Source organism: Callionymus lyra, chromosome 4, assembly GCF_982586985.1.
Source record: "Callionymus lyra chromosome 4, fCalLyr1.hap1.1, whole genome shotgun sequence".
Lineage (NCBI taxonomy): Eukaryota > Metazoa > Chordata > Actinopteri > Syngnathiformes > Callionymidae > Callionymus > Callionymus lyra.
In genome coordinates, this window is record NC_141821.1 from 19,525,577 (window position 1) to 19,551,481 (window position 25,905).

Sequence of the window (25,905 nt, forward strand, 5' to 3'; positions counted from 1 at the left end):
CAACATGACACTGTTTCATGAAGCTTCATCATCACATCACTACTGTAAAGCACCTTGTTAATTTAAAAAATAACTCACAAATGTCCTGCAATTCCAGGTGCACCTGATGAATCCCGAGAATGTACCGAAGCCGTGCTGCGCCCCGACCAAACTCCACGCCATCTCAGTGCTCTACTTCGACGACAACTCTAACGTCATTCTGAAGAAATACAAGAACATGGTGGTGCGGGCCTGCGGCTGTCACTGACCTCACCACGAGACTGGAGCCTCATCGAGGCCTCCTGGGCCGGCACAGAATCTGAAACGTTGAGTGGAGACCAGGTGTTTCGTAAACTGGTTTATGATGAGCAGGCGAAGAAAAACCTTGACTGAGATCTGCTTCATTCCACTGTTCGACACAGAACCCATGATGACATCTTTAAGAGCCGACGTCAAACCAATTAGGTCCAGATGCTGAAAATATAAATAATAATGCTGATATGTCCTGAAGCCATATTTGCTTTTCCCAAAAATATAAAATGGACACAACCAAAATAACCGCATGTAATTTTAGAAGCGCACCGCTCCAAAATATCCCCTCAGTGTCAATATTTGCCCGCCTCACGCCGGGCTGCGATTCACCATTTCGGGTTCATCGTGATGCATGTTGTGGCTGAACTGATGTTTTTCCCCCCAAAGGAGAGAAGAATACAGCCTTATCCATGCGACAAGCCACAAATGGCTCTTTCCATGTCCGCCTCCCACAGCCCATCAAGAGATCGCAGGAAAGCATACCCGTGTCACAAACACCCGACTTGTGTTGAACAACAACTTCTTTCAAATTCAGCTGCATTTTCCCGAAATCGCGTTTTTCTTTTTGTCCAAATTGAACTTGTTACTGTGAGTTGGTTCGGCTTCTTCAAAATGACTTTTTTTCCAAACTTTTCTATTGCCAAGAAATATTTTTAATAAATACCACGTGTGCCTAATCGATCATAAATTACAAAATATACCTCTGGTAAGCTGCTGTTTACATTTTTGATCATGTAAAGGTTTGTTCTTTCTGTACATACTTTGTAAATACACGTTTCAGCTTATTTATTTCACCTTTTATTAAAAGATAAAACACATACCTTATTAAGAGACAGAAGCGGGAACGTAATGTATTTTGGAAAAAAAGTTTTATTATGAAATCTCATGTTACAACGTGCCATTATTCACTTTTTGTTGTTTTGTTTTTTTTTACAAATATCATGGGAGGTGCACAACCCATGACTCATAAAGAATATAAAAAGAAAAACCTTCTGTCACTGGAGTTCCTTTGGCCATGTGCTAACCATAAAGTTTTTTAATGACAAAAAAGCTTCGTCTGAATTATTCTTTTCAGTGTGCGTGAACAAAGTCTGTATGGCGTGACGTTTTCAGAGCTTCATAGAGATAATCACCATTAATATGAAAGTGCCCTCAGAGTGACATCATAGTGTGGGTGTCAGTGGTAAAACAAACTTCACTGGATGAGAAACACCCCAAAAAAATACTTCACTCATTGGCAACATGGCGAACAGCAACTTCACATTCAGACCTTCTGTGTTAACACAAAACCAAGCAGTAGAAACGTCTGCATGAACAAAGAGATTGAGACCAGAAATTTTAGGAAGGAGGGATGAAGAGAGAGAGAGAGAGAAAGAGAGAGAGATTGGTGGGCGAGACTAATATGCGGTGAAATGAAATCCTCCTCATCTCCTCACTGGCGTGCGTTTCCCTGAGTTAGGTCTCACAGGCTAGCATCGATTGTACCGTCAATAGAACGTATAGTGTCAAACAATAGATTGATAAAATGTTCTAAAAAAGGGAATTTCAATTAAGATTTGTATGGGATAACTGCCACTCCATCTTAAAAGATCTTACTGAGCAGTGAGTGGTTATCGGCCTCCACTACTTGACAAGTATTTGAGGTTGCACATCAGTAACATAAACCCGCCCCCGAACCTCTGACAGTATTTTTGTCCTTAAACAGTGGAAGAAGTAAGTTGGATTGCAGTGGAACGATTGAGTCCACCGAGCCAAATATGCAGTGTGTGGAAGAGCTAGTGGTGAAGTAGAGCGTCTACAGCTCATCCCTCGTTTGCTTCATCACAAAGCTGTGTAGACTCTCCAAGTCCCGCCCGCCGAGGTGCTCTTCTCCCTGCACGCCGGCTCTGAAGATGAACAGAGTCGGGTATCCTTGTATCTGGAAATGGAATAAACAACTCAAGTCAAATACGGTTCATTCACTGCTTTTTAACCCTTGTGTTATCTCAGGGTCAAGGTGACCCAGAGGCCCGAAAACAAATGGGTTTGTGGTGTTCACCTTGACCAAGAGATGACACAAGGGATACCAAAAACGCATTTGTTTCCAGGCCTACACTATAATATGGTCAAATCATTTTCAAGTGCGACTTCATTTCACACATTTGTTTTGACTAAAAGTATCAAATACTTCTGCAAAACCTTTTAGATTCACATTTAAAGACCATTTTTAAGTATTAATTAGATTTTAGATTTTCTTTTAGTCTTCACTTGTTTTATATTAGTACAATTTTAAACATAATATCCCAAATAATGTTTACAATATAAGCCTTCTATATAAATAGTACACAAGTTTGTTTTTTAGCCACTTTAAAGTCACCTTTTACTGATAAAAATGTTTTCAGTTAAGCATTTTATGAATTATTATATCACACTTTCATTGATACTTCTCATGTAAAACACATTTCCCCTCAGATAACAGCCCAATAAACAAGTTAAATTACTATAAACAATCGTGTGTAGAAGTGAATAAAACCCAATGTAATACTTATAACTTTATGGATCCTGAACCCTGACCACACCTGACCTACACATTCCACTTCCATCATTTTGATCAATGATTGACAGACAAGTCAAAACAACAGATAACGACTGTAAATTAATTGTGCAAGCAAATATGAGCGGCACGTGATTTGGCCATCAGAAAAGTCGTACATGCAACTCAGTGTTTGTGTACTCACAGAGTATTTGTTACAGACTGTGCGCTCCACAGTGCAGTCGACTTTGGCGATCTTGACGTCGGTGAGTCCAGGGAACTCCTTCAGGGCGAGGTCCTCCCAGGTGGGGGAGAGGTTCTTGCAGTGGCCGCACCTGTAAGGGAGGACGTGATGAGATGCACGTATGCAACACATGGTGGTCAAGAGCGTAAACACAACCTAGAAGTTAGAGTTAGGGACGTGTGGTTCGGTTATGCAAGCCAAAGACCAAAGCAGTTTTGACCACAAGCTTTCATTTACGAAGGCACCAACTTGTTAGCGGACGTTACCAGAAACACTCAGTCATCATCTAGAAACTTGTACAGACAGCAATAATTATCCCTCGGATAATTGAAATGTCTGACCCACCACGAGAGACGGAAAATGATGTCACAAACTCATGGATTACAAGCTCCAGATTGTGTCGTGTCTTCTCGTTTAGACTATTGTAACAGTTTGTTTTGGTGTCTAAACAAGAAGGATCTGTCTCGCCTGCAATTAATACAAAACTCTGCAGCCAGAATTCTGACACGCTCTTGTAGGAGAACTCACATTTCCCTGATCCTTAAAACTAAACCCCAGCTCTGGCTCTGATGTCTGTGGAGCAGAATCTACTGATAGTTCCTGAACATGCTTACAGACCAGAGGAGAGAAATCCTTCCAGACTGTTGCTCCTAAACTTTGGAACGATCTTCCTCTGTGTTTGATGATCTACTGACTCCTTCAAGAAGACATTCTTATTTGTGCAGACTTTTCCCTGATTTTCTGGGACTCCTGTGTTTGTCTTATGTGTCTTGGCCTTTTAAAGTATATATTTAAACCGTTTATTGTTTGATTGTTAAATAGCTTTTTGACCCTGGTCTAGAAAGGCTCTTTAGAAATAACCTTAACTTACGGGTAAAGTAGTTTTTCCTAAATTGAACAGTAAATGCAAATGTTATTGACCTGTTCCAATAATTCTACCATTATAATTTAAAATGGAATCTTGTTTTCCAACTTATTAATGACCATAGATTTCATCACTCTGGAACTATTTTAAATATTCTGAAGAAAACAAAATTTGGGTCAATGTGTAAACATATTTAAAAATTTAAAACAAAACTGTTTTTTTAATAGACAAATTACAACGGTTTAGTCGAGGATCAAATATAAATAAAGTCTATTGAAGATATGCATCTCAATCACCTCAGCAGTCATTGAGATTAAGATATCTGAATATAATAAACCACACCCCAGGTATTGTTTCATATAGGAGTGAAATGATCAAGCTTTTAAACACGCTCACCAAGGTGCGTAGAATTTAACAAATGTCACTCCTTTGGCGATGGTTTCCTCAAAGGTTTCCTCAGTCAGGACCAACACGTCAGACTGCAGTGAAACACAAATTAATTAAATAGCATTAATCATGATGTAAACATCGTCTTGTTGTCCTTAAAAAATCATGCTCTACTTTACCTCATCATCGTCGTCCTTGTCCTCATCGGCCGCAGGGATTTCATTGGATTTGACTTCATCGTTCGCTTCTTCCTGCACGTCCTCGGCAATGGCGGCTTTCAACTGATTGTCCACAAAGTCTTTAAGGGAGTCCAGGTCTCGCTTTCCCTTGTACTGATCCACCTGCGACAAACAAACAGTTCAAACGACTTAAAGACAAGGACATAATAAACTACCTGTTTGGAGGTTACAGTGCTCAGTTTACTGCACGTTCTGAAAACCATCCCAAACAAACAAACTCCACAAAGCAGTTTATTTAAATTCTCAATATTCAAATACATGTTGAGGCCTGATCTCTCATTACCTACATATAATTAATAATAATTACAATGAGTAATGGACAGTTTTCCATCCTATTGCATATAAGGTCACCTGAATGGTTTTCATAATGCTTTGCCGCCCAGCTGACCAATCCCAGCTGTCGATCCCACATAGCAAAATTTACGTAGAATATAAATACAGTATTGTAACGACCAATCAGCAGTCACTAAATAGAGCAGTGTGTGGAATCAGAGTTCACCGTTTTGATGGCACCATAAGTAAAGGTGGGTGCATTAATCAGAGCCTCCCATTGAGTTCTGTGGTTGATTCGAAGTTTATTTGCGGCTCCAATAAATCACAGGTTTGTCAGAGTGCAGACAATGACAGGGAGCTTAGCTGGTCCTAAATAAACGTGCTACAATAGATTTAAACATAAACATCAAGTAGGCCTCATAAAATGTATTGTTAGATAAATAATAATGTTTTTTTTACACATTTTTTAAGCAGTATTTCTACTAAAGTACAGTGTGATGAATGATACAATATTTGGTTTTGGGCTGGCACGAGTCTACGGTTTGCAGTTTAACCCACTTTACAGGCAAAATGCATTTGAATGAATGAAACGATTAAAGGGTTTCATGCGTTTGAAAATTAATGTTCTACCAACACAACTGATACCTTCTGTCCATTGTTGAAGTAAAGCAGAGTGGGATATCCTCGCACGCCTTGCTCGGAGCAGACCTCATAGTGCTGCGTACAGTCCACCTGGAAAGACATTTAAAGGGACATAAATCAGAGTTTTAAACAATATTCTAGTAAAGGCCTGATGAAGCTTTATAAAACAGTGTCATGTTGTTTAGAGGTCAGTAGGAGGCACCATCAGCTTAAATATTATGTGATGTTTCATTAGAACAGTTGTTCAATACAAAGGAAAATAGTGCAGAGACCGCCATCTAGTGGACTCTGAAAATAATGACAGTTTCATGAAGCTTCATCAGACCATGACCACCATATTCCAAGTTCAGCGTCTAAATATATTATATATTCATTTTCACTTATGTCTCAGTTTATATAAAGTGGGCTTTAGTTGGATTATAGTTTGAAAGTAAAACACCTACCTTTCCTATCTTGACGTCCTCAGAGTGCTCGAAGCTGTTGGCGAGCTGCTCCCACGTCGGCGCCATGGCCTTGCAGTGACCACACCATGGGGCGAAGAACTTCACAAAATGGGCTCCTTCAGGAGGAAAAGAAAAAGGTAATATAAATAAAATGGCATTCATTTCTAGACAATGTCATGTAAAGCACTTCATTCTGAACGGAGAGATCACGGCGTGTAAACAGAAGATGAAACAATTAACTCCACATATAAGAATAACTGCAACACTTGTCAGTTATGTGAAACAATTAACACAAGCACTGCTCGCTCGTTGCCAGGATGCAGAGCCGGGACCAATAAACACCATAAAGAGATGCTGACATCATAGCCAGTCATTCCTGGTCTCTACAAAAACAAAACACTGGACCTCAGCGAGTCTTAAGGGCCTTCGGCAATTATCACCGACCATGTTTATTTTGGAAGGTTTTGTTTTAGAAGAGAAAAAAAAAAAAAATCCAGGAGCATAAGTTGACTGCTGGTGTGTTGACAGGCTTGAATTAAGGCCGACAGTTTCCTGATCATATGACAACTATGCAAACTACATTTCTGCTTTTCTATACAAGCAGGCACACAGAATCAGAATCTATGTACTGTCCATTGTCCAAAGAAATTAAAGTGCATCCTCAATACGGTGCAAATTACGACACATACTTCAGCTAAAGATGTATAAATCAAGATAAGAAAAAATACAAAATACACAACAAATAAAGATGATGTGTACAGATGAATAGAAAGAGCAGGGGTTTTATAATAATTCCTGGTTATTAATAGTGCAATGTCCTGACAAGGACACAAATTAGATTTAAAAGAGGTGTTGCTTGGAGGATAATAAAGAGAATATTTGAGCAAACATCTTACGTTACCTTTGGACACGTGAGCCTTGAAGTTATAAGCAGTGAGTTCATACATCCCCTGCTTGGGTTCTGGAGCTTTTGGTGGCTCAAGTTCTGCTACTGGCTCCTGGAAGGAAAGGTAACACAAGCAAATGCATCAAGAGAAATGCCATCTATTGGTTCATGGTTTTACATGAGAAAACTGGGTATAAATAAAGTTGGGATATACGAGAAGGGAATTTTCTTACAGCAGTTTCCTCTTGGAGGGTGTTCAGCATCCAGGTCTCCAGAGACTTCAGATCTCTTGGTCCTGAATACTTGATAGACTCTTGGTCTGGTTTAAAGAGCTTCAGCCTGCACGACAACAAGCGCTTGAATGTCAATTTAAAAAAAACCAACACATTTCATGTCCATCGAGTAACATGAAGAATATCTGTGAGATAATAGTTGACAGCAACGTGTTCATGAATGATCGATACAATCGACATTTTTATTTATCAACGCATTTTGTTTAAACTATACTAGCAGGGTGTAGTTGGTACGGGTTCGATCCATAGCACAGGCAGGTGAACAACTCACGTTGGATAACCTCTGACCCCGTGTTCGTTGGAGCAGAACTTTGTATCCTGGACACAGTCGACCTTCACCACGTACGCCGGAGGATCGTCCATGCTGTTGTATTTATCTGCCAACTCATTCCATGCTGGCTGCAGCCGCTGACAGTGACCACACCTGGAAGCAACAGAAAACCAAAGACATGACCTTTTTTTCAAATGCTAAAAAAAAAAACCTCAAGATTATTAAACCCTTTTTTTTTTTTTTAAATTTCCACCTATTAAAATGACACGATTAATAAATGTGTAATTACTACGCATGTATATTGTTGCTTAGTATGAGATTGTGTCATTTTTTGTGTGTCTTTGCAGTTCAAATATTATCTATAACAGGGATGAGACACAGTGACATCGACACAACCTAAAGCAACAACTGTAACGTGCCACGTAAGCGTTTGTTCGACAACTTTAACTTTGAACTCACACGCACATGCAGTGGTGACATCACTTTAATAGGTCGAATTACAAAAGCAGTTTTTATTAGATACCAAAATAAATCAATATTTTTATAAAAACATAATTGACTGTGGCTAAGCTAGTTAGCAATGTAGCCGAGGCTATTGGAAAAATGAGTTACAGCTCATCGTTGAACTGCAGGATCGCGACAGATCCACGTCTGCAAACATGTTTCGAACTTTGCACGAGTCGATCCTCGATGGTTTGTGTGACACTTTATTACTTTATTCACTTACCAAGGAGCGAAAAACATGACAAAGTGCGGCGCCGTGGACACGGCTGCATTGAACATGTCCACGGTGTACGTGTGCTTAGCATGGTCGTCCTCCTCTGGCTCGGCGTCGCAGAACACACCGACGAACAACAACAACGTGCAATAAATAAAAGATAAAACCGAGGGAGTGCAAAAGAAAGCCATGACTGCTCCGAGTGCTGCTGCTGCTGCAGGAGAAGACACGGTTGACTGGAGCCGGTAGCCGCTCTAGAGCTATATGGCGAATGGATGTATCGCGGGAAGACGGAGGTGTATGTTATTTCACTGTGACGAGCGTTTGTAGATCTACACAAACGTGGAGGTAGATTTTTTTTTCAAAAAATACGGAATCCAAGGAGGATAAAAAAAAAAGTTTTATCACCTAAAACGGTTCATTCAATTCATTTAAGATTTAATCATCTGCTTTAAATTTCATTCATTTAATATATGTTGCTATATTAATAAAGAGTGTTATATTTACTGTTTTATCTAAATGTTTGGTAATATCGCCACTTATTTTTAAAGAGTGAATCATTGCTACTTTGCTTCACAAATAAAACTTACTTACTTTTGAGTTTAATACAAAGTAGTTTGCCATAGGGCAGACATGTCCAAAGTTATTCCCGAGTAAGTAAGTAAGTAAGTAAAGTTTATTTGTAAAGTCACAAAGCGCTTTAACTATCAAAAACAATACACAGTTAAAATACATGCTTAAGACACATACGACAAACACGGTCCCAGAAATTCAGGGAAAAGCCTGCACAAATAAGAATGTCTTTTTGTTGAAGGAGTCAGTAGATCATCAAACACAGACGGAGAGGAAGATTGTTCCAAAGATTAGGAGCGGAAGTGTGTTCAGGAACCATCGGCAGATTCTGATCCACAGACCGAGCTGGGGTGTAAGGGTGGATCAGATCACTGATGGTAGGTCTGACCATGAATAGATCTGAAAGTAAGAACTAGAATTTTAAAATTGATCCTGAAAGAAACTGGCAGCCAGTGAAGAGTTTTAAAGGATCGGGAAAATGTGAGTTCTTCTACTAGAGCAGGTAAGAATTCTCGCTGCAGATTGCATGTGTCCCGCAAGGTTAATTATAAACTGTATTATTTAACTAAAGAGTTAAACATAAAATAAAAAATACCTTTATGTGACTCACAAGTTCAAGTAAGTTTTAATGCTAATTATTTTTCTGTCTGTTAAGAATGTAGCGATTTTCTGTTGAATGGGTTAATGGTAGTAGGATTATATTTGGAACTTCTAAATGAGATAACTTTTGATCAAGATGTGACAATTCACATTTTCCCTCTCTAAATTCGCCTTCATTAAATGTTGCCCCCCTCAAAAAATGTTTGGACACCCCTGCTATACTCCCATTTGAGTGGCTATCCTGCTTTCCGGGCCTGGTTTTATAAAATCCTTAAAAGTCAATTCTCACACATTCATCTTCAATCCATTTTGTTTTCGTCACTATCTCTGTTATACACATGATCTTGAATGTACTGTATTGTATTGTATTTTATTAAATCTGGATATTTTTACAACTAACTTTAACACACCATATTGTTATTGAGAAATATACTTTGCTGCTGATGATTTCGCTGTGAAATGCTTTAGCTACATCAGAATCAGAAAAGTTTATTGCCAGCATTGTAAACACAGGAATTTCTTGTGATGGCATTACAGAGTATTAAAAAAAAATAACACAGATGGAATAGAAAAAGATGAATAAAATAGATTAAAATAAGAGACATTGCCATGAAATGACATACAAATAATAAATAATTAATATAAAATACATTAGTTTAAATTAAACAATATTCATGATCAGGACAGCAGACGGAATATGAATATTGATTATAACACAGCTTTGTTTTCCAAAAGGAATGAATTCTATCCAGGATTTCAGAATAAGCATCAACACCCCAAAAACCCTTACATTTTTTGAAAACTTCACTCCATGTAGAACTCTCTTCTTTTGGGGGGTTTCAGCACATTGTCACTTAAAAAAAATCTACTGACAATTGTTTCTAAAAGTCGTCTTGTAGTGGCCACCCTGTACAGAAATGATCAGTAGAAACTAAGAGAGCATGATTTAAAAGGTGGTCGGGGGATTCCTATGTATTCAGGGAAATCCTTATAAAGTGATTATGAATGTTCTAATAAGTCATAACTGACTCTGTCTGTTTGGCAGTCTGTGCACGTTTTCCTTCGCACTTCAGGCCCGTCTGTGTAGAACAAACCAGTGACTCATGCGATTTATAAAGACGTGCATGAGAGGATGAAATATTATGAAAATAAGAGTGAAAAGAACACACAGTTTTGGTTAAATTACACAAACATGGGCGCCACAGCTCAGGTGTCACACCGCCACTGGTTCTGGAAGACGGATGGACTGTTGGGCTTCTGCTGCAATGGTCAGATGTGAGTCAAGCTGGCGGCTCCACCTGAATGGATCGAGAGTGAGAACATTTTAAGGCAAATATAATTAATCCAATTTATAACACTGGATAAATAGTGCCTCTCATGGGGGTTGTAGCCTTGCGTAGTGTTACGTGTAAATCAAGCGTGGCAGCTCAGTCACAGCACTTACGGAGAGTTGAGAGTTGACAACGATTTGGCACGATTTGAAATATTCTCATAGCTCGAAATGGAACCATATGTCGCACATTTCTCTGTAATCATACACCTTTTTTTTTTACTTTCACCTGGACAACAGGAAGAGTGGGATGAGGATAGGAAGATGTTACAGCATGGAAAGAGACAGTGTCGCCCGAAGCAGCACTATGTCACTCGCTGTCCAAATATTCCAGACTGCCTCAGCTCTTCCAGTGAGCCCACGGCCAGATTGAATGTCTATATGCTAAAAGTGGGAGGGAAATTATCCTACCATGCACCAGCCATGATCTGAGTTTCGGAAATACCTATAGTTTTTATGAAGGGCTTTCCGTGTGTGACAGTGCTTTAAAGTCATCTCCTTTAAGAAACTGCTTCTCCAGGAAAACTACTAAAATACTAAAGTTCCAGAGAGAAAATCAGAGAACCATCATCAAATATCAACATTTGAGTAACAAGGAAATAACCTGTAACGTCACAAATCAAATATGATTTTCCAAGCTGTCTGACTCATGACGTCGGTTACTTTCATTAATTCAAAAAAGGTCACAAGTTGTCTCCCTCCTGACCTGGTGTTAATACAGTATCTTGTCATTCTTAAAAAAAAGGAGAGGAAAAAAAACCCTGTGTTTTTTTGTGATTTTTTTATTATTATTTATAATGATGGTCTGAGGAAGCTTCATGAAGCAGTGTCATACTTTTTCAGAGTCCACTAGATGGTGGTCTCTGCACTATTTTCCTTTGTTTTGAACAACTGTTTTGATAAAACATCACATCATTTTTAAACTGATGGCGCCACCTACTGACCTCTAAACATCATGACACTGTGTCATGAAGCTTCATCGTTAGTTATTTGTACGCACATAAAAACCATGAGTGAATACAAAGAGCGCAAACCTCTACCCAGCCGCTAATTTCTACCAATGCTGTGATTTCCAAAACAACATTATTACCCCACATCTATCGAGACACCTTTCATTTGAAATGTCGATGATATCATGTACAAACGAATTCCAGTTAACTTCTTTTGTCCGCAGGTCGCAGCTCTAGTAGAAGAACTCACATTTCCCCGATCCTTAAAAATCTTCACTGTCTGCCAGTTTCTTTCAGGATCTATTTTAAATTTGTGGTTCTTACTTTCAGAACTATTCATGGTCAGGCTCTTCCTTACATCAGTGATCTGATCCAGACTTACACCCCAGCTCGGGCTTTGAGATCTGTGGATCAGAATCTACTGATGGTTCCTGAACACGGTTCAGGACCAGAGGAGAGAAATCCTTCCAGGCTGTTACTCCTAAGCTTTGGAACGATCTTTCTCTCTCTCTGTGTTTGATGATCTACTGACTCCTTCAAAACTTCTTTGTTTACCTTATTTCTTGGTATTTTAGAGTTTATAGGTACATTTTAGGCATTTTTAAATGTGTATTGCTTTTGATTGTTCAAGCGCTTTGTGAACCTGGTCCAGAAAGGCGCTTTAGAAATAACTATTCCTTACTTACTTACCAGTCAGAACTTAGCAAAACGCATAGAGAACCGAGACGATAAAGGCACTGCAGCTTTATCTTAAAAGTGTGACAAAAACTTATGTGGATACAAATAGTAAAAAGTAGTTCAAACTGAATTACTATTAAATGATTACTAATTATTCACTGCGCCATTATCGACCTTTCCTGAAAAAAATTGTTAAAAGATAAACTTGCAACAGCAACAACAATAATAATGCATTTCACATCAATCATGTTATATAAATGCATAAGTCATTCCTATACTCAAACTAAACCTCTGCTCTCAAAGGGTTCAAAGACCTTAAATGACATTTCATCCAAATGCTATTCTGCGTCTATTATGACACAACCGATCATATTCCTGCCCCACTTCTCTCTGCTGTGCTGACATGGAGGTGTCAGCGCTACAAAAGCTCCCACCCACTAACGTTTATTTAAGCTGCCGTATCAAAAAAAAGGGCCCCGACAACCTCCAGTGACCCGTGGTTCCCAGCTACCCCGGCCACTTCCAGCTGCTGCACATTTAGTGAAACACAAACTCTTTTACAGTTTAAAGGAGGTGAAAAATGATATATGTGATTATTTTCCTTGACTTTTGCACATGATAAATAACATCGACACACGGACCAGACTCTCCCAGAGGGGCTCTATTGTTTCCACGGCGAGCCAGTAACCACACATGGCTATTTAATCTAAGCGTGTCACACAGATATCACCAAATTGCGATGGACATGTTTCACATTTGGACTGTGATGTGGGGGCCGCATACCTGTGGGTGTCCAGCGGTCACTCACTGTCGATGGCTCGGCGCAGAGCCAGACAGGCTGCAGTGAAAAAGGTAGAAAGAAGGATTAGTGACCCCGAGGGAGCGATGATTGTTCTGTTTATTTTCAGTATAACATGGAGCGAGTGCTGGAGATTACACAGAAGGAGTGAAAGTGTGAATTCATCAACAACTTGATCGTACTTTTCAGGAAGCTTTTTTGCAGAGTTCGATAAAACAGATTTCCGAAACAGAAATACGAGTAACTATAGAGAGTAATAAAACTAGAAATACTGTTCTAGAAATACTGTTGATAACTATCATATTGACCTCATTCTCTTGTGTATTGATAATTTCAATAGTGTGTGTATAAAAGACAATCATTCCATGTTTTATTTTACAATAAACACTCAAATATTCACAGCGTTTGTGCATTTGTGTGCTGCAATTAAACCTCCGGCCACTAGTTGGCAACATTCGTCATTTCCCTTCGTATCAACAAAACCGGTGAAATGGCAGCAATGAGAAAGAAAGAAAAGGAAAAGAAAGGATACATTAGAGTCCAGCAGCTTTTAAAGCTGATGCTTGGATTTATTTTGGCTTCAAAACAGTTTAAAGTAAAAAATTAAACAATGACAGATACTGGATATTGCATGTTAATTTGTTAATATAAGTTTAACATTTTTGTTAATATTTTGAGAAGCACTTTCTTTCAAGCACTTTCACATTTGATCAGAGACAGTATTTGCTCATTTCTTTGTTGTAAAAGCCAGAAAAAGTGTTGTGTATTTAAAAGAAACAATATATTGTTGTTCCTACAGTATCGCAATATCTCGTATCATCACACATGTACCGCGATACGTATCGTATCGCCAGATTCTAGGCAATTCACAACCCTAGTATTGAACCTTTGTCTCAGTGAAAAAAAGTTGAATCAAAAACTAGGCCTTATTGATACGTGGGATATGTATATGCATGTCCAAGCCGTCTGTTTAAAAATAAAAAAGTTGGTTACTTCTTCAAGGGTCTTTGCCAGGAGTGAGCCATTACATTTTTTCATGGGGCAATATTATCTACTGTGACCCCTGCGAGGGGCCGTCAAGCTGAAAGACAGAAGGGATGTTGAAAAGGGGTGAAGTCTGATGACAATTTGAAGAAAAAAATAAAAATAAAAATAAAATAAATAAATAAAATGTTTGTGTCTGTAAGAATTTTAAAATAGTTTGTGTTATACTGTTCACTAATTACTGTCACTTGCGCTTTGAATTATAACTATAACCTAAAAATGTGACACCACAGAACTTTCTTCCAAAAAAGAATTATGTACATAATTAAGTATTTTGAGGGAAAACTAAGTTCTCAAAAAAACATTTCTAAATGTTTTATACTCATTTTGAGGGCCAAATGTTGGCCCCTAGCAGCACTTTGCCCAGGTCAGTCTTCCAGTGACATAAACATGGGCTTACAGTACATCACATAAAACCAGACAATTTATTTAAATTTAAGTGTATCTATGTCCACACTCAAGTCTTTTAGAGTTTTTGTAACATCATCTAGTGGTTTTGTGTGGCTGACCGGCCAAATCATACAAAAATATACCAGTTTTAGCAGATACCAGGCTATGTGTAGACAAGACAGGAATGGAAAAATACAGTTCATTGACCAAGAAAAGGAATAGCCAAGAAGGGCTGCTCTTGGAGTTTGGAGAATACTTCCCTGTCTTTGTCTCTCAGCACATTTTTGGCAGCCATAAAGGAGGCCCATAAAGTTGTGCTGGAAATATCAGGTGTGACTATCATCAGGTGTAGCAGGTAAACATTACGCTCTGCCAGACTAATCCTGACCTGCACAAACATTGCCTTGAAAAAGTATTCATACTTCAACTTTTATACATTTTGTCACTTTGCAATCACAAACCTAAACGTATTTTATTGAGATTTCACATAAAAAAACGTTGGACACCATTCTGAAGTAAAATAGTCCATTCTGGAGCCACTTTTTCTAGCTAGTATTCCTGTACTAGCTTAACACATCAACAAACTAAAATATTTGCTTATTCTTCATTGCAAAATAGCTAAAGGTCAGTCGGATTGGAAGGAGAGCATCTGTGAGCGGCGATTTTCAAGTCTTGCTACAGATTCTCAATGGATTTAGGTCTGGACTTTGGGTCATCCTAACACATAATTATTATTTTAACCAACATATACCTCTGGCTGTATGTTGAAGGTCAAGGTGAATCTCAGGATAGCCCTGTATTTAGCTGCATCCATCACACTGACCGTTCCAGTGAGACGGGAGGATTGCTCCACCGTGGTGATTGTTTGCGCTTTGCATTCAGACCATAAAGTTCAAAGTTGGTCTCATTTGACCAAAACACCTTCTACCACATGCCGTTCCCCGCACGTGGCTTGTGCCAAACTACAAACAGAAATTTGTATGTCCTACTTTTAACGAAGGCTTTCTTCTTGCTGTTGTAATGCATAAGCTATAATTGTCCCGTGGACAGATTTCTGCAGCTTGTCAAGCGTGACAATGGACTTATCGGCTGCTTTTTTCGCCAGTGCTGTCATTGTCCGTTAATTTAGGTGGACGACCAGATCTTGGTAGGTCACCAGTTGTTGCATATTTCTTCCCTTGTTGATGAAGCTTGTTATGAAGCTCTTAGTTGACTAGTGTTCTCTTACAAAAAGTCCTCACAGAAGAGATGTATTTATACTTTACTGGTACTATGACATACATACATGACGCAAAGGTAACCTGTTTAACCATTGAGTGCTGCAGGCATTACTGCATTTCATTGTAGGGTGTCACGTCACGGTACAAAGAGCTAAATACATTTGCACACAACATTTTTATTCATCCACATTTTTGAAACCCCTTCAAATTTCCACTACTCTACACAAATATGTGCTACTTTGTGTTGATCCATCACATTAAACCTCAATAAAATAAATGAAGTTTGTGGTAGTTAAGGGACCCAAGTGTGAAAAAAATCAATCCTTTTTTGAAGGGCAACTAAGGTGAGGATTCGAGGGCCTCTTAACTTGATCTGGCCTCTTGTGTACTTAACAGTATGTTCTCACAAAACTCTTGTTTAATTAAAATAATTAAATTGTTAGTTATTCCATAAAAAAGGGAATGTTTTGGATGTCTTTATGTGTATTTTCAATTGTTGTTGATTAGTCTGTGTATTTGTTTTTTTATTAATTCACTCAAGCATCAACAGATCAGTTTGTTTTTACTTTTTTACAACAACAAAACCAAATGCAGGATATAAAACTCCTCTAATAATAATCAGCTGCTACTTTTATGAAAGCAGGATTGAATAAACCAACAGATGCTGAGTGATATTCCAAATTCCCGGCTAATAGCAATAAAATAAGAACAGCTTGTAACTGTTCAGATCATCGCTATATTGAATTAATTTCTGGAAAATTGGAGTCAACAAACTCTTTCCCAGTGAATCTTTTTTTTGTCACGCAGACATTCAAGAAGTACCTTGTAGTACAAGTCCTTCTTTCAAGGACCGCTCCCAGCAATGTCCCACACCTGGACGTGCAATCAGACCAGACGTGTTTCCATGAAGATCAGAGAGACACAGGACAGCATCGTATCCGGGACACAGGATATGACCAACAAAAGAGGAAGCAATGTCCTTTGCAGACAGCCACCGCAGCAGACACCTGTTCTGGGAAAGGAAAGGACTCACCCACATGATTGGAACAATCCCCCTCTTCCCAAACACCTTGTCTTTTCATCTGGGTGGGTGAGAGGAAGTCAAGGAGGAATGGGGGAGACGGAAAATGGGGAAAGAGGGATGAAAACAAAGCGCTTTGTAATAATAATATTTTTGGGAAAGAGAGCAAGGGCAGTGCACTCGAAATAACAAGAGCATGAAGGAAGGGAAAGTGTTTGGCGGTTGCCATGACAGCTTTACTTGAGTTTCTTATTTTGGTTTTCAAAGCAGAGAAATCGCTTCAATGTAACTTCATCCAGTGTTTTGTGAGAGATTAAGTTGTTTAATAATATTTTTACTTTTGTCATGAAAGGTAATCAAAATTTAACATCTGCCTTTTACTCGATTTATTTGTGAAGAGTCCTAATATTAAAAAACGTATTTTAAAGGATACACTACTATTGATGAAAGTATTTTGAATCAAACAATGGATATTTTAATTGTATTTCATATATAAATTCAACACTTGTTATTCATATTTACCAAAGACGTACCACATTTTCCGTTAGTTGAACTGTTAAAATGATGCCTCTGATACTTGACTGTATGTATAAATAAATAAATTACCTTTTCTTAAGATATACATTACACCCTGTATCGTTAAGACAGTTTCTTTAAGTAAAATAAGAAACAGCAGCTGACCTCACTCAAACCCTCGCAGAAGCCAAAGGTCTCATTCATACAAGTGGAATAAAGTCAATTAAGAATAACCTTAGCAATCCGTAACTATGAGGTGAAGCAAATTTACAAGAGCAGAAAGTAGAATTAATTACAGATCCGCTTGAAAGACTCGAAAACACAAACACATGCTGCCAAAAAACAAATTTTTACAGCATGAAAAAAACCTCAAACATCCTGGTTCCAAGATGACTTGGGCCGTAAACACTTACTTTACTATCAGGGTTGATTTAAAACATCGGTAATGTTTAACATATTCATAGTGATAAATGAATGAATGGTATTTGTAAGTAGGTCATGTGTCTTACATGTAAATATATAATGCTGTTAATTCAAAGTCCAAATTATGTTGTAGATGGACAAATATATAAGCGTGATTAAAATATTTTCTACTTATTTGACATGATAAATTCTCAAGTGTGCCCTGTTGCTCCAATCACCCCTTTTTTCTGTGAAGCTGACAGCAATGCATTGTTGAGATTTTCACTGACAAAATTAAATTGATCAAAGAGAAAATCCCTCCCCTTTTGCATGGAACCCCTGCAGTCACTGAGCCTGCCTCCACCTTGTGGGCCTTCTTTAAACCTGTAACTCTGGCTGATATTTCGGCACTGGTGAGCAAGATGAAACCCTCCTCTTGCTCGTCCGACGTCCTTCCGTCTAGGCTCTTTATCAAAGTGTTTGATGTAATTGGCCCCTGGGTTACCGAAATGGTAAACCTCTCCTTTTCCAAAGGGGTTTTTCCCAATGCATTTAAGGATGCCATTGTTGACCCTTAACTCAAAAAGGCAGGGTTAGACCCAACTGACCTAATTTCAGGCCTATTTCTAAGCTTCCATTCTTGTCCAAGAACTTAGAAAAGGTGGTGTCTGAGCATCTCTCTTTGTTCCTGGATCAGAGCGACATCCATGAGAAGTTAAAGTCTGGCTTCTGCAAAATTCACTCTACGGGGACAGCCTTACTGAAAGTGTCCAATGACATCATGATGTCGGCTGATTCGAGTCAATACACTGTTCTGGTTTTCTTGGATCTGTCCTCAGCCTTTGACACAGTTGATCACCAGATCCTGCTGAGAAGACTGAGGGATGAAGGGGCACTGTCTGGGTCTGTGTTAAAGTGGTTCTCGTCATACCTTTCTTGGCGCAGTTTCAGTGTTTCTGCCAATCAAATGTGGTCTGAATCAGCGGATATGTTGTGTGCGAGTCCCACAAGGATCTGTTCTTGGTCCTTTATTGTTTTTGCTGTACTTGATTCCCCTCGGTAAAATCATTCAGAGATTTCCTGATGTTTCTTAACACATTTTTTGCTGATGACATCCAGCTCTACTGCTCATTTGATCCAACTGAGCCCCAGAGGCTGAACATCTTAGTCAAATGTTTGCTAGAAATCAAACAATGGCTGTGTGAAAACACTTTGCAGCTAAATGTGGACACAACTGAAACTCTGGTTATTGCGCCTGGTGATAAGGTTGAGTCAGTACTTGGGTGACTTAGGTCAGTCTGTCAAACTGAGCCTGAGAAACCTGTGTGTTGTTTTTTGACAAAGACATGTCTCTTTGTCACTGCAGTTAATACAAAACTCTACAAAACTAAAGCGAGAATTCTGACCCGCTCTAGTAGAAGAACTCACATTTCTCCGATCCTTAAAACTCTTTACTGTCTGCGAGTTGCTTTCAGGATCAATTTTAAAATTCTGGTTCTTACTTTCAGATCTATTTATGGTCAGGCTCCTCCTTACGTCACTGATCTGATTCAGCCTTATACCCAAGTTTGGGCTCTGAGGTCTTTGGATTGGAATCTGCTGATGGTTCCGCGCACACGCCTCAGGACCAGAGGAGAGAAATCCTTGAAGGCTGTTGCTCCTAAGCTTTGGAACGATCTTTCTCTCCATCTGTGTTTGATGATCTAATGACTCCTTCAAGAAACTTCTTAAGACCTTTTTATTTGTTCAGGATTTTCCATGATTTTATGGGACTCCTGTGTTTGTCTTATGTGTCTTGATCTTTTAAAGTATATATTTCATCTTTGTATTTTTGATTGTTTAAGCACCTTGTGACCCTGGTCTAGAAAGGCGCTTTACAAATAACTATTACTTACTTACTTAATTTTTTTCTTAGTTGAAAAAAGTTCAGTTCAGAATCAGAATCTTATTGTCATTGCGGATAGTGCAACGAAATTTAAAGTGTATCATCCAGACGGTGCAAATTACAACACATATTTGAAGTAAAAAATATAAAAGAAAAAAAAAAAGATGTATAAAACAAGATAAAAACCCCCCCACAAAAAACTGTGTTTCTGTTGATTTTATGAAATGTTGCTTTCTGTATTTCACGTGTTCATTGTAGATGAAACAAATATATACAGTATATAAAGGTACTGAGATTATAGTGTTGAGAATGACCCAATGTGTTATTAAGTTTTATAAATCAAGTGAAGTAAATGTCAGAGACATCATACTATACATTTTATTTTCTGCTTGCATGCATGAGATGTCAATCATCTCCATGGGGGGGGCTAAATTGTGGTTTTCAAAAGGTTAATGGTTAAGAATGATATAATTTGTGTGGCGTTTACATCTAGATATCATCAAGACTATAAGTTCTTCTTTAACCCTTGTGTTATCTCAAAGTGACCCAAAAGCCTGAAAACAAATGCCACAAACACATTTGTTTTCGGGCCTTCGGGTCACCTTGACCCTGACACAAGGGTTAATAAAGAAGAGGTATTCGGGTCATTAACAGCCATGAGACTTCAAAATAACTGAGCAAGCATTTTTGCTTTCTTTTTTTTTTGTTGTTTTTCTGACATGCAGGTTGACACTTTAAGTGCACCCTCAGTACCTGCCTTCATTGCGTAAAGCTTTTGCTTTTATTTTCCCCCAATGCTGTCACCCACTTACTGGTAGTCCTGCTCATGGAAATTATAAGAAGGGGCCCAACCTTGCTGAAGTCAGGCTGACACTGCCAAAAATAGGTGGCCAAGTCACAAAACAGATGTTTACTGTTTTCCTAGGGATGATTTGTTCGCTTCTGCGTATTGACCTCAACGCTCTCTTGTGTCGAACCAGCACAATGCGGGATCAGCGTAAACACAATATTGTTTCAAGCGTCAGAATTAATAAAGAGTTTAAGGAAGTCCTTGTGTGGGTGACCGACCTGTGAGCATCTGCTCAGACAGTCATGGACCTAGTAAAGGTCGCTCCACAGAAGCCATTAAAAGTTTCTAGTCTGTTGGAGTGTTTGACTTGGCTGCAGGGCTGCAACAGGTGCTGCTCAGTGGAGGCTTTCATCTTCCAGCCAATGTACCATCCACTTCAAATCCCACCGTTAAAACCCCTTTTTCTCCATTTCTTCTCTCTAAGGTTGATCGATATTATTGCCTCTTCAGGCCTTTTCTTAACAATTTTGTTTGACTTACAGTGTCTGGCTGTGACTGTCCCATCTTCTGGTGTTTTACTGTGTGAGAGCATACTTGTCATCCTGCCACACATCTGCAAGACCTCAACAACACGTTTGGGTGTAGAGCAATATTTATGTATTGGATGGGTCGTTGAAAGAGACGTGTCAGGGACATTAACGAAGCCGTGGTGTGAACCTGTCTGACGTCTTCGCCAATCCGACGAGCGCCTGGTGAACCTGAAAAGTCAAGAAGAGTTATAAGAAACAAGAAAAACCATTGCTTGTTATCACAACAAAGTCATTGCATTTGTATGTTTAAATTATGTTAGTGATGGTCTGATGAAGCTTCATGAAGCAGTGTCATTATTTTCAGAGTCCACTAGATGGCGGTCACTGCACTATTTTCCTTCGTTTTGAACAACTGTTCTAATGAAACATGACATCATTTTTAATCTTATGGTGCCACCTACTGACCTCTAAACAACATTACACTGTTTCATGACGCTCGATCAGCCCATCTCCTAATAACTAGTAGTTCTGTGTTATTAAGTAAGTAGGTAAGTGAAGGTTGTAAACACTTGTTGACCATCACCTCTTCTTTAAAACGATGTAGGAACATTTTTATTAGTAACCTTAGTGTGTGGTAAATATCCGTGGCCAAGGAATTTTCATTTTGGTTTTCCTTAGAGGAATGAATCACGAACACACGCATCTTAAAAACATCCACTTACCTCCACACAGATGTAGCAACACACATCAAAGTGGAAGAGTTCTCATTTGCCTGCAAACCTTGCCGCGTGTGAAACTCAATTTCAGCCGAGCACAAACAAAAAACAACAGCCAAAGTAGTGAGTACAAATGAATCAGCATGAATTGGTTTGTCTAAATCTCAACATGTTTAATCTGGAAAACATATTTGATCCAAGTCTTTGGCTCTTAAACTGTTGCTCTGATCCTTGCAGTGAATTGTGAAGCTATAATTAATGTGTAGCTCAGGTGATATAAGTTTGGAAACATGTATATATTGTTGTTTTTGGTCTCCCCGTCTTTGACTGACAGGGAGCTACATAAAAACATACAATGACAAAAATACATGCATTTGTGGCCCCATTGTCCCCTGGTGCCCACAGAGCCCCAGCAGGAGTTCTCCGATTCTTTAAACACACAATTGTCGAGCATTTGTGATTGATTTATTGGCTTCTGAGGTGGAGGTTGGTGGGATATTAGATTCTCCTTAGGGATCTCATCATGAGATTATTAAGAAGGGGGTGGGGGGGGTGGAAAGGTTCTGAGAACAACAGGGAACAAAATTCCATGGTCTCCAGGCTAGGTTTTCCACCAAACTAACAATGGGACAAAAGCAGCCTCCTGTTTCTCTTTTAAAAAAAAAAAACTAGGTTGGCAAAATGTTCACAATGTTTTCTTATTCCTGGCTCAGGTCCGACAAAGAAAGAAGCTCAATTAAACATTGAGAGTAAATCCTCTTTTCAAGATGCCTATCATTTATCTTGTGAGGAATTCTGCTCCTGGGTGGAGAATCCCACGGTCATTATAGGTCACTGTTCACATGGACCCCCCCTTGAGTTCCTTCAATATTAAGCGATTTCATCTTTTAAGGATTTAGTCTTAGTTTGCTTTGAAGGGATTCGTGATGGTTTATTTGAAATCTGGGAACCACCTGGGCTGAACAATTCTTTATAGTTATAGAAGAACCTTCGAGCGTTCTTTTTTTTTTTTTATATAGCTGTATCACTTTTTATTTAATAGAAGAACTAGTGATGCTGAAAGTGGCGGTCTTAGTTTGGAACAGCCCTGTAGGCATGGCCTCAGATTCCCCTACATTTCTACAAGGAACACTTTCTGATCTTGAGTGTGTCGATGCCAAGTTCCTGTGGTTTATACTTATTCTACATCATCCCTGCTGCATGAATCACTCCCGAGGACTACGGCCACAGCATCAAGGCCATGAATCCTCTTTTATGTTTCCTCATCTCTGCTGTATGACTTATTCTTAAACCCACGTCAAGACAATTATTTATAAATATCTGATCAACTGGCTCCGGGACTAATGGTTTTCTCAGGAGAACTGAATATCCTTCATGTAAATCAGTGAGTATATAGAGGGAACCAGAGAGGACCCGGACTGAGCCAAAACAAACATGTGTTTCTTCTTTCTTCTATTTACGGATAAATATCAGGAAAAATGTGTCACCTATAAATAGTTATTAAAGGCAGATGTACTCCTGCGATTTTTTAACACAGCAATTTCCTTTGTGAGGCCGACTTTGACACCAGGCTGCACAAAATTATTCATATAATTTAAGCCTGTGAAACAAAACAAGATTGTTTTGTTTCAACTAAAAGCCCAAACACAAATGGATACAAACTGTATCGCTAAAGATTGTAGGCAAGAACCAGAGTCTTTGAATTAATGTAAGCAACTAAAATAATTCTGACCTGCTAATCACCATGTCCACCTTAAGCTACATTGAAACTACTTGGATACAATTCCTCACAGAGAAACCTTTGAGTTAAATATTGATTTACTTCACTATTAAATAGGCCTAACCCATGTTGTTCTTACTATTAGTGTTGTGGAAATTGTTGTAATAATTATCAGTGTAATATGAGCAGGATCAGTATTATTCTGAAGGTTCTCACCCCTTGTGTTGTCTCTGGGTCAGAGTGAACGACCTCCACCACTGCATATGTATTTATGGAAGCCAGGGAGGTTGTTGACCTTGACCCAGAGACAACACACGGGATACCACAAACACTTTTTTTTTTTCGGGGCCTCCGGGTCAATCTGACCCAGAGACAACAGAAGGCTAAGCGAGGAAACTTGGCCGTGTACAGTTTTTTGGAAAAAGTATCAATTCTCATCTAAGAAGAAAACCACAATTTACCACAATTATTATTATCATTACTATTACTTAAGAGTACTGTCTGTATGTAAATTTTTTTTTATTAGAAACGTACCACCATACAGGTAGAAGTGTATAAAAAAACATCTCATCATAAGCTGATTTATTGAATTGTATGCCGACGATGTTGCATGTGTGTCTCTCCTAACTTTTAGAGACTTTTGTGCCACATGTTTGTGTTAAATCATTATTTACAAGAGGACTCTCGTTCAGTTTCTAGAGTTTGTATTTGTCTCATTTTAACTAGTCAAGAGTCGCACACTAATTTATTTTATTTTTTTCATTTACATTTCTCATCAATTTAATTTCTCTTATTCTTTTCTTTCTGTGCAGCCCGGCAGCCGGGCCCCAGACCAGGGGTTGGTGGACCACTGACTAATATCACTTTGAAGAACACCTACACCACCTTTAAGCCAATGATTATTATTTTTAATGTCTATTATTTATATTGTAATGCAAACAAAATCAATGACTACAATGAATTTCATATATTTACTAGGGCTGTGTATAGGAAAAGAATCTGGCGATTACAATGCGTATCACAATACATGTGTGACGATATGATACATTGTGATACATTTCGATACTGTAGTAACAACTATTTATTTTTTCTTTTTTTAGAACAGACACTTTTTCTGGTTTTTACAAGAAAGACATGAGCATAAACTTTCTTTAATCAAATGTGAAATTGCTTGTAGGAAATTTCTTCTCAAAATATTCACAAACAATGTAAACTTATATTAACAATGAAGTGCATTAACATCTCAAACAACCTGGAGCAACATGCAATATCCAGCATCTGTCAGATTTAAAATATTTTAACTTTAAATTTTGTTTTAAAGCCAAAATTAGTTAAAACATAAGGTTTAAAAGCTGCTGGACTCTAATGTATCCTTTCTTTTTCACTAATTGCTGTCATTTCGCCGGTTTTGTTGTTGCTTTGGCGCAGAGAAAATGACTAATTCTGCCAACTAGTGGCCACAGGTTTATTTGCAGCACACAAATGAATAAACTCTGTGAATGTTTGACTGTTAATTGTTATATAACACATCGAATGATTGATTATTTTATATACACACATTATTAAAACATAAACCATTAAATAATTTTAAATTAAAATTAAATGTTATTTCAAGTGTTTTTTCGTTGTAACGATATTCTCTTAAACCCCCTAATATTGTCCTCCGTACTCGATACTTGTAGGACTTATTAAATGTACATAACATTTGCATCAATTGAAACTCATTGGTGTGGATGCATAAAGGTCTACAGGGGATGATCAGGACCACTCATCAGCCCTGTACGCACATGTAACCCAAATCCTTTCTATGCCATGTTGAGATGTAACAGCGACTCTCATCATGTCCTCAGCACCTTCAAAATTTCCCAGTCAGAAGTCGTATCACATCATTAAAACAGCCGGCTCGGTGCAGAAAACAGGGTCTAACCCCAGTACAAGTATGTGGTTGGCAGCGTGGCCAGACATTCCTTGAAGCTTTACTGCGGCTGGTGGTCTGGGGTCGATGACATCCCGCTACAGCATCCTCTCTCCACTTATTACTCGACGGAGGAGGGTGTTTGTCGTTTCTGGGCTCTTATCTGTGTGTCTTTGACATGCAGGAAACATGCCGACTTTATATTAACAAGACTGTCGGTGGAAACTTAACAGACCCCGGAAAAAATGCTCTCGATAATTGGTTAGAACAATAGATCGCCTTGTTTATTGCAAAACTTTTAATTTTCACCTCATTTGTTTACCGTAATTGGATTTTTATGCTCGCCAGTACTTATTAAGCAGATTAGCATAGTCTGAGAAGAACCAGCGTGCCTTCCAATCGCTCCTCCGAGAAACATTTTTAACTTCAACGCCCTCTCTCATTTAGCTATTGCTGGGTAAACACTTGCCAAGGAATTCATATCAGCGCCTGCGTTAGCATCCGCTCAGGAAGCATCCTCGACTCCTCGGGGTGCTGTTGTGCCTGGTTATTAACTTGGAAGCAATGGAGCTTTTGTCCATCGGCATTTTCATCTCGGACCCTTTAGTAATTGAGTAACAGGGGCCTGTCTGGTAACACAAAAGCAAGAGAGCGAGCGAGCCATGTCAAGGCCACAAATTCTCATGAGCTGTCGGGAGAGCAGGGGTGAGCGAATGTTTCACTTCCTATTGTTCCAACCCTGCCACTCCGTCCCGAGACCTG

General features: G+C 38.8%; 3 protein-coding genes across 3 annotated transcripts in view; 2 read left to right on the forward strand and 1 right to left on the reverse strand.

Moving 5' to 3' along the window:
- bmp6 (bone morphogenetic protein 6) overlaps positions 1–1,011 on the forward strand; it is a 50,000-nt gene extending 48,989 nt beyond the window's left edge. The window contains exon 7 of the mRNA XM_087789105.1: positions 98–1,011. Within this exon, the coding sequence (XP_087645231.1) occupies positions 98–247 (150 nt within the window). The 3' untranslated portion in view covers positions 248–1,011. The remainder of the gene's footprint in view (positions 1–97) is intronic.
- The window catches only part of pdcd6 (programmed cell death 6), a 160,993-nt gene that overhangs the window by 80,525 nt on the left and 54,563 nt on the right, over positions 1–25,905 (forward strand). The window lies entirely within an intron of this gene.
- On the reverse strand, positions 1,144–8,301 carry txndc5 (thioredoxin domain containing 5). The gene is made up of 10 exons (XM_087789106.1): positions 8,074–8,301; positions 7,347–7,499; positions 7,016–7,121; positions 6,798–6,894; positions 5,897–6,012; positions 5,457–5,543; positions 4,479–4,640; positions 4,309–4,391; positions 3,009–3,138; positions 1,144–2,209 (listed from the first exon to the last, which is right to left on the reverse strand). The coding sequence occupies exons 1-10, from the start codon at positions 8,253–8,255 to the stop codon at positions 2,087–2,089; spliced, it is 1,239 nt and encodes a 412-aa protein (XP_087645232.1). The 5' UTR covers positions 8,256–8,301; the 3' UTR covers positions 1,144–2,086.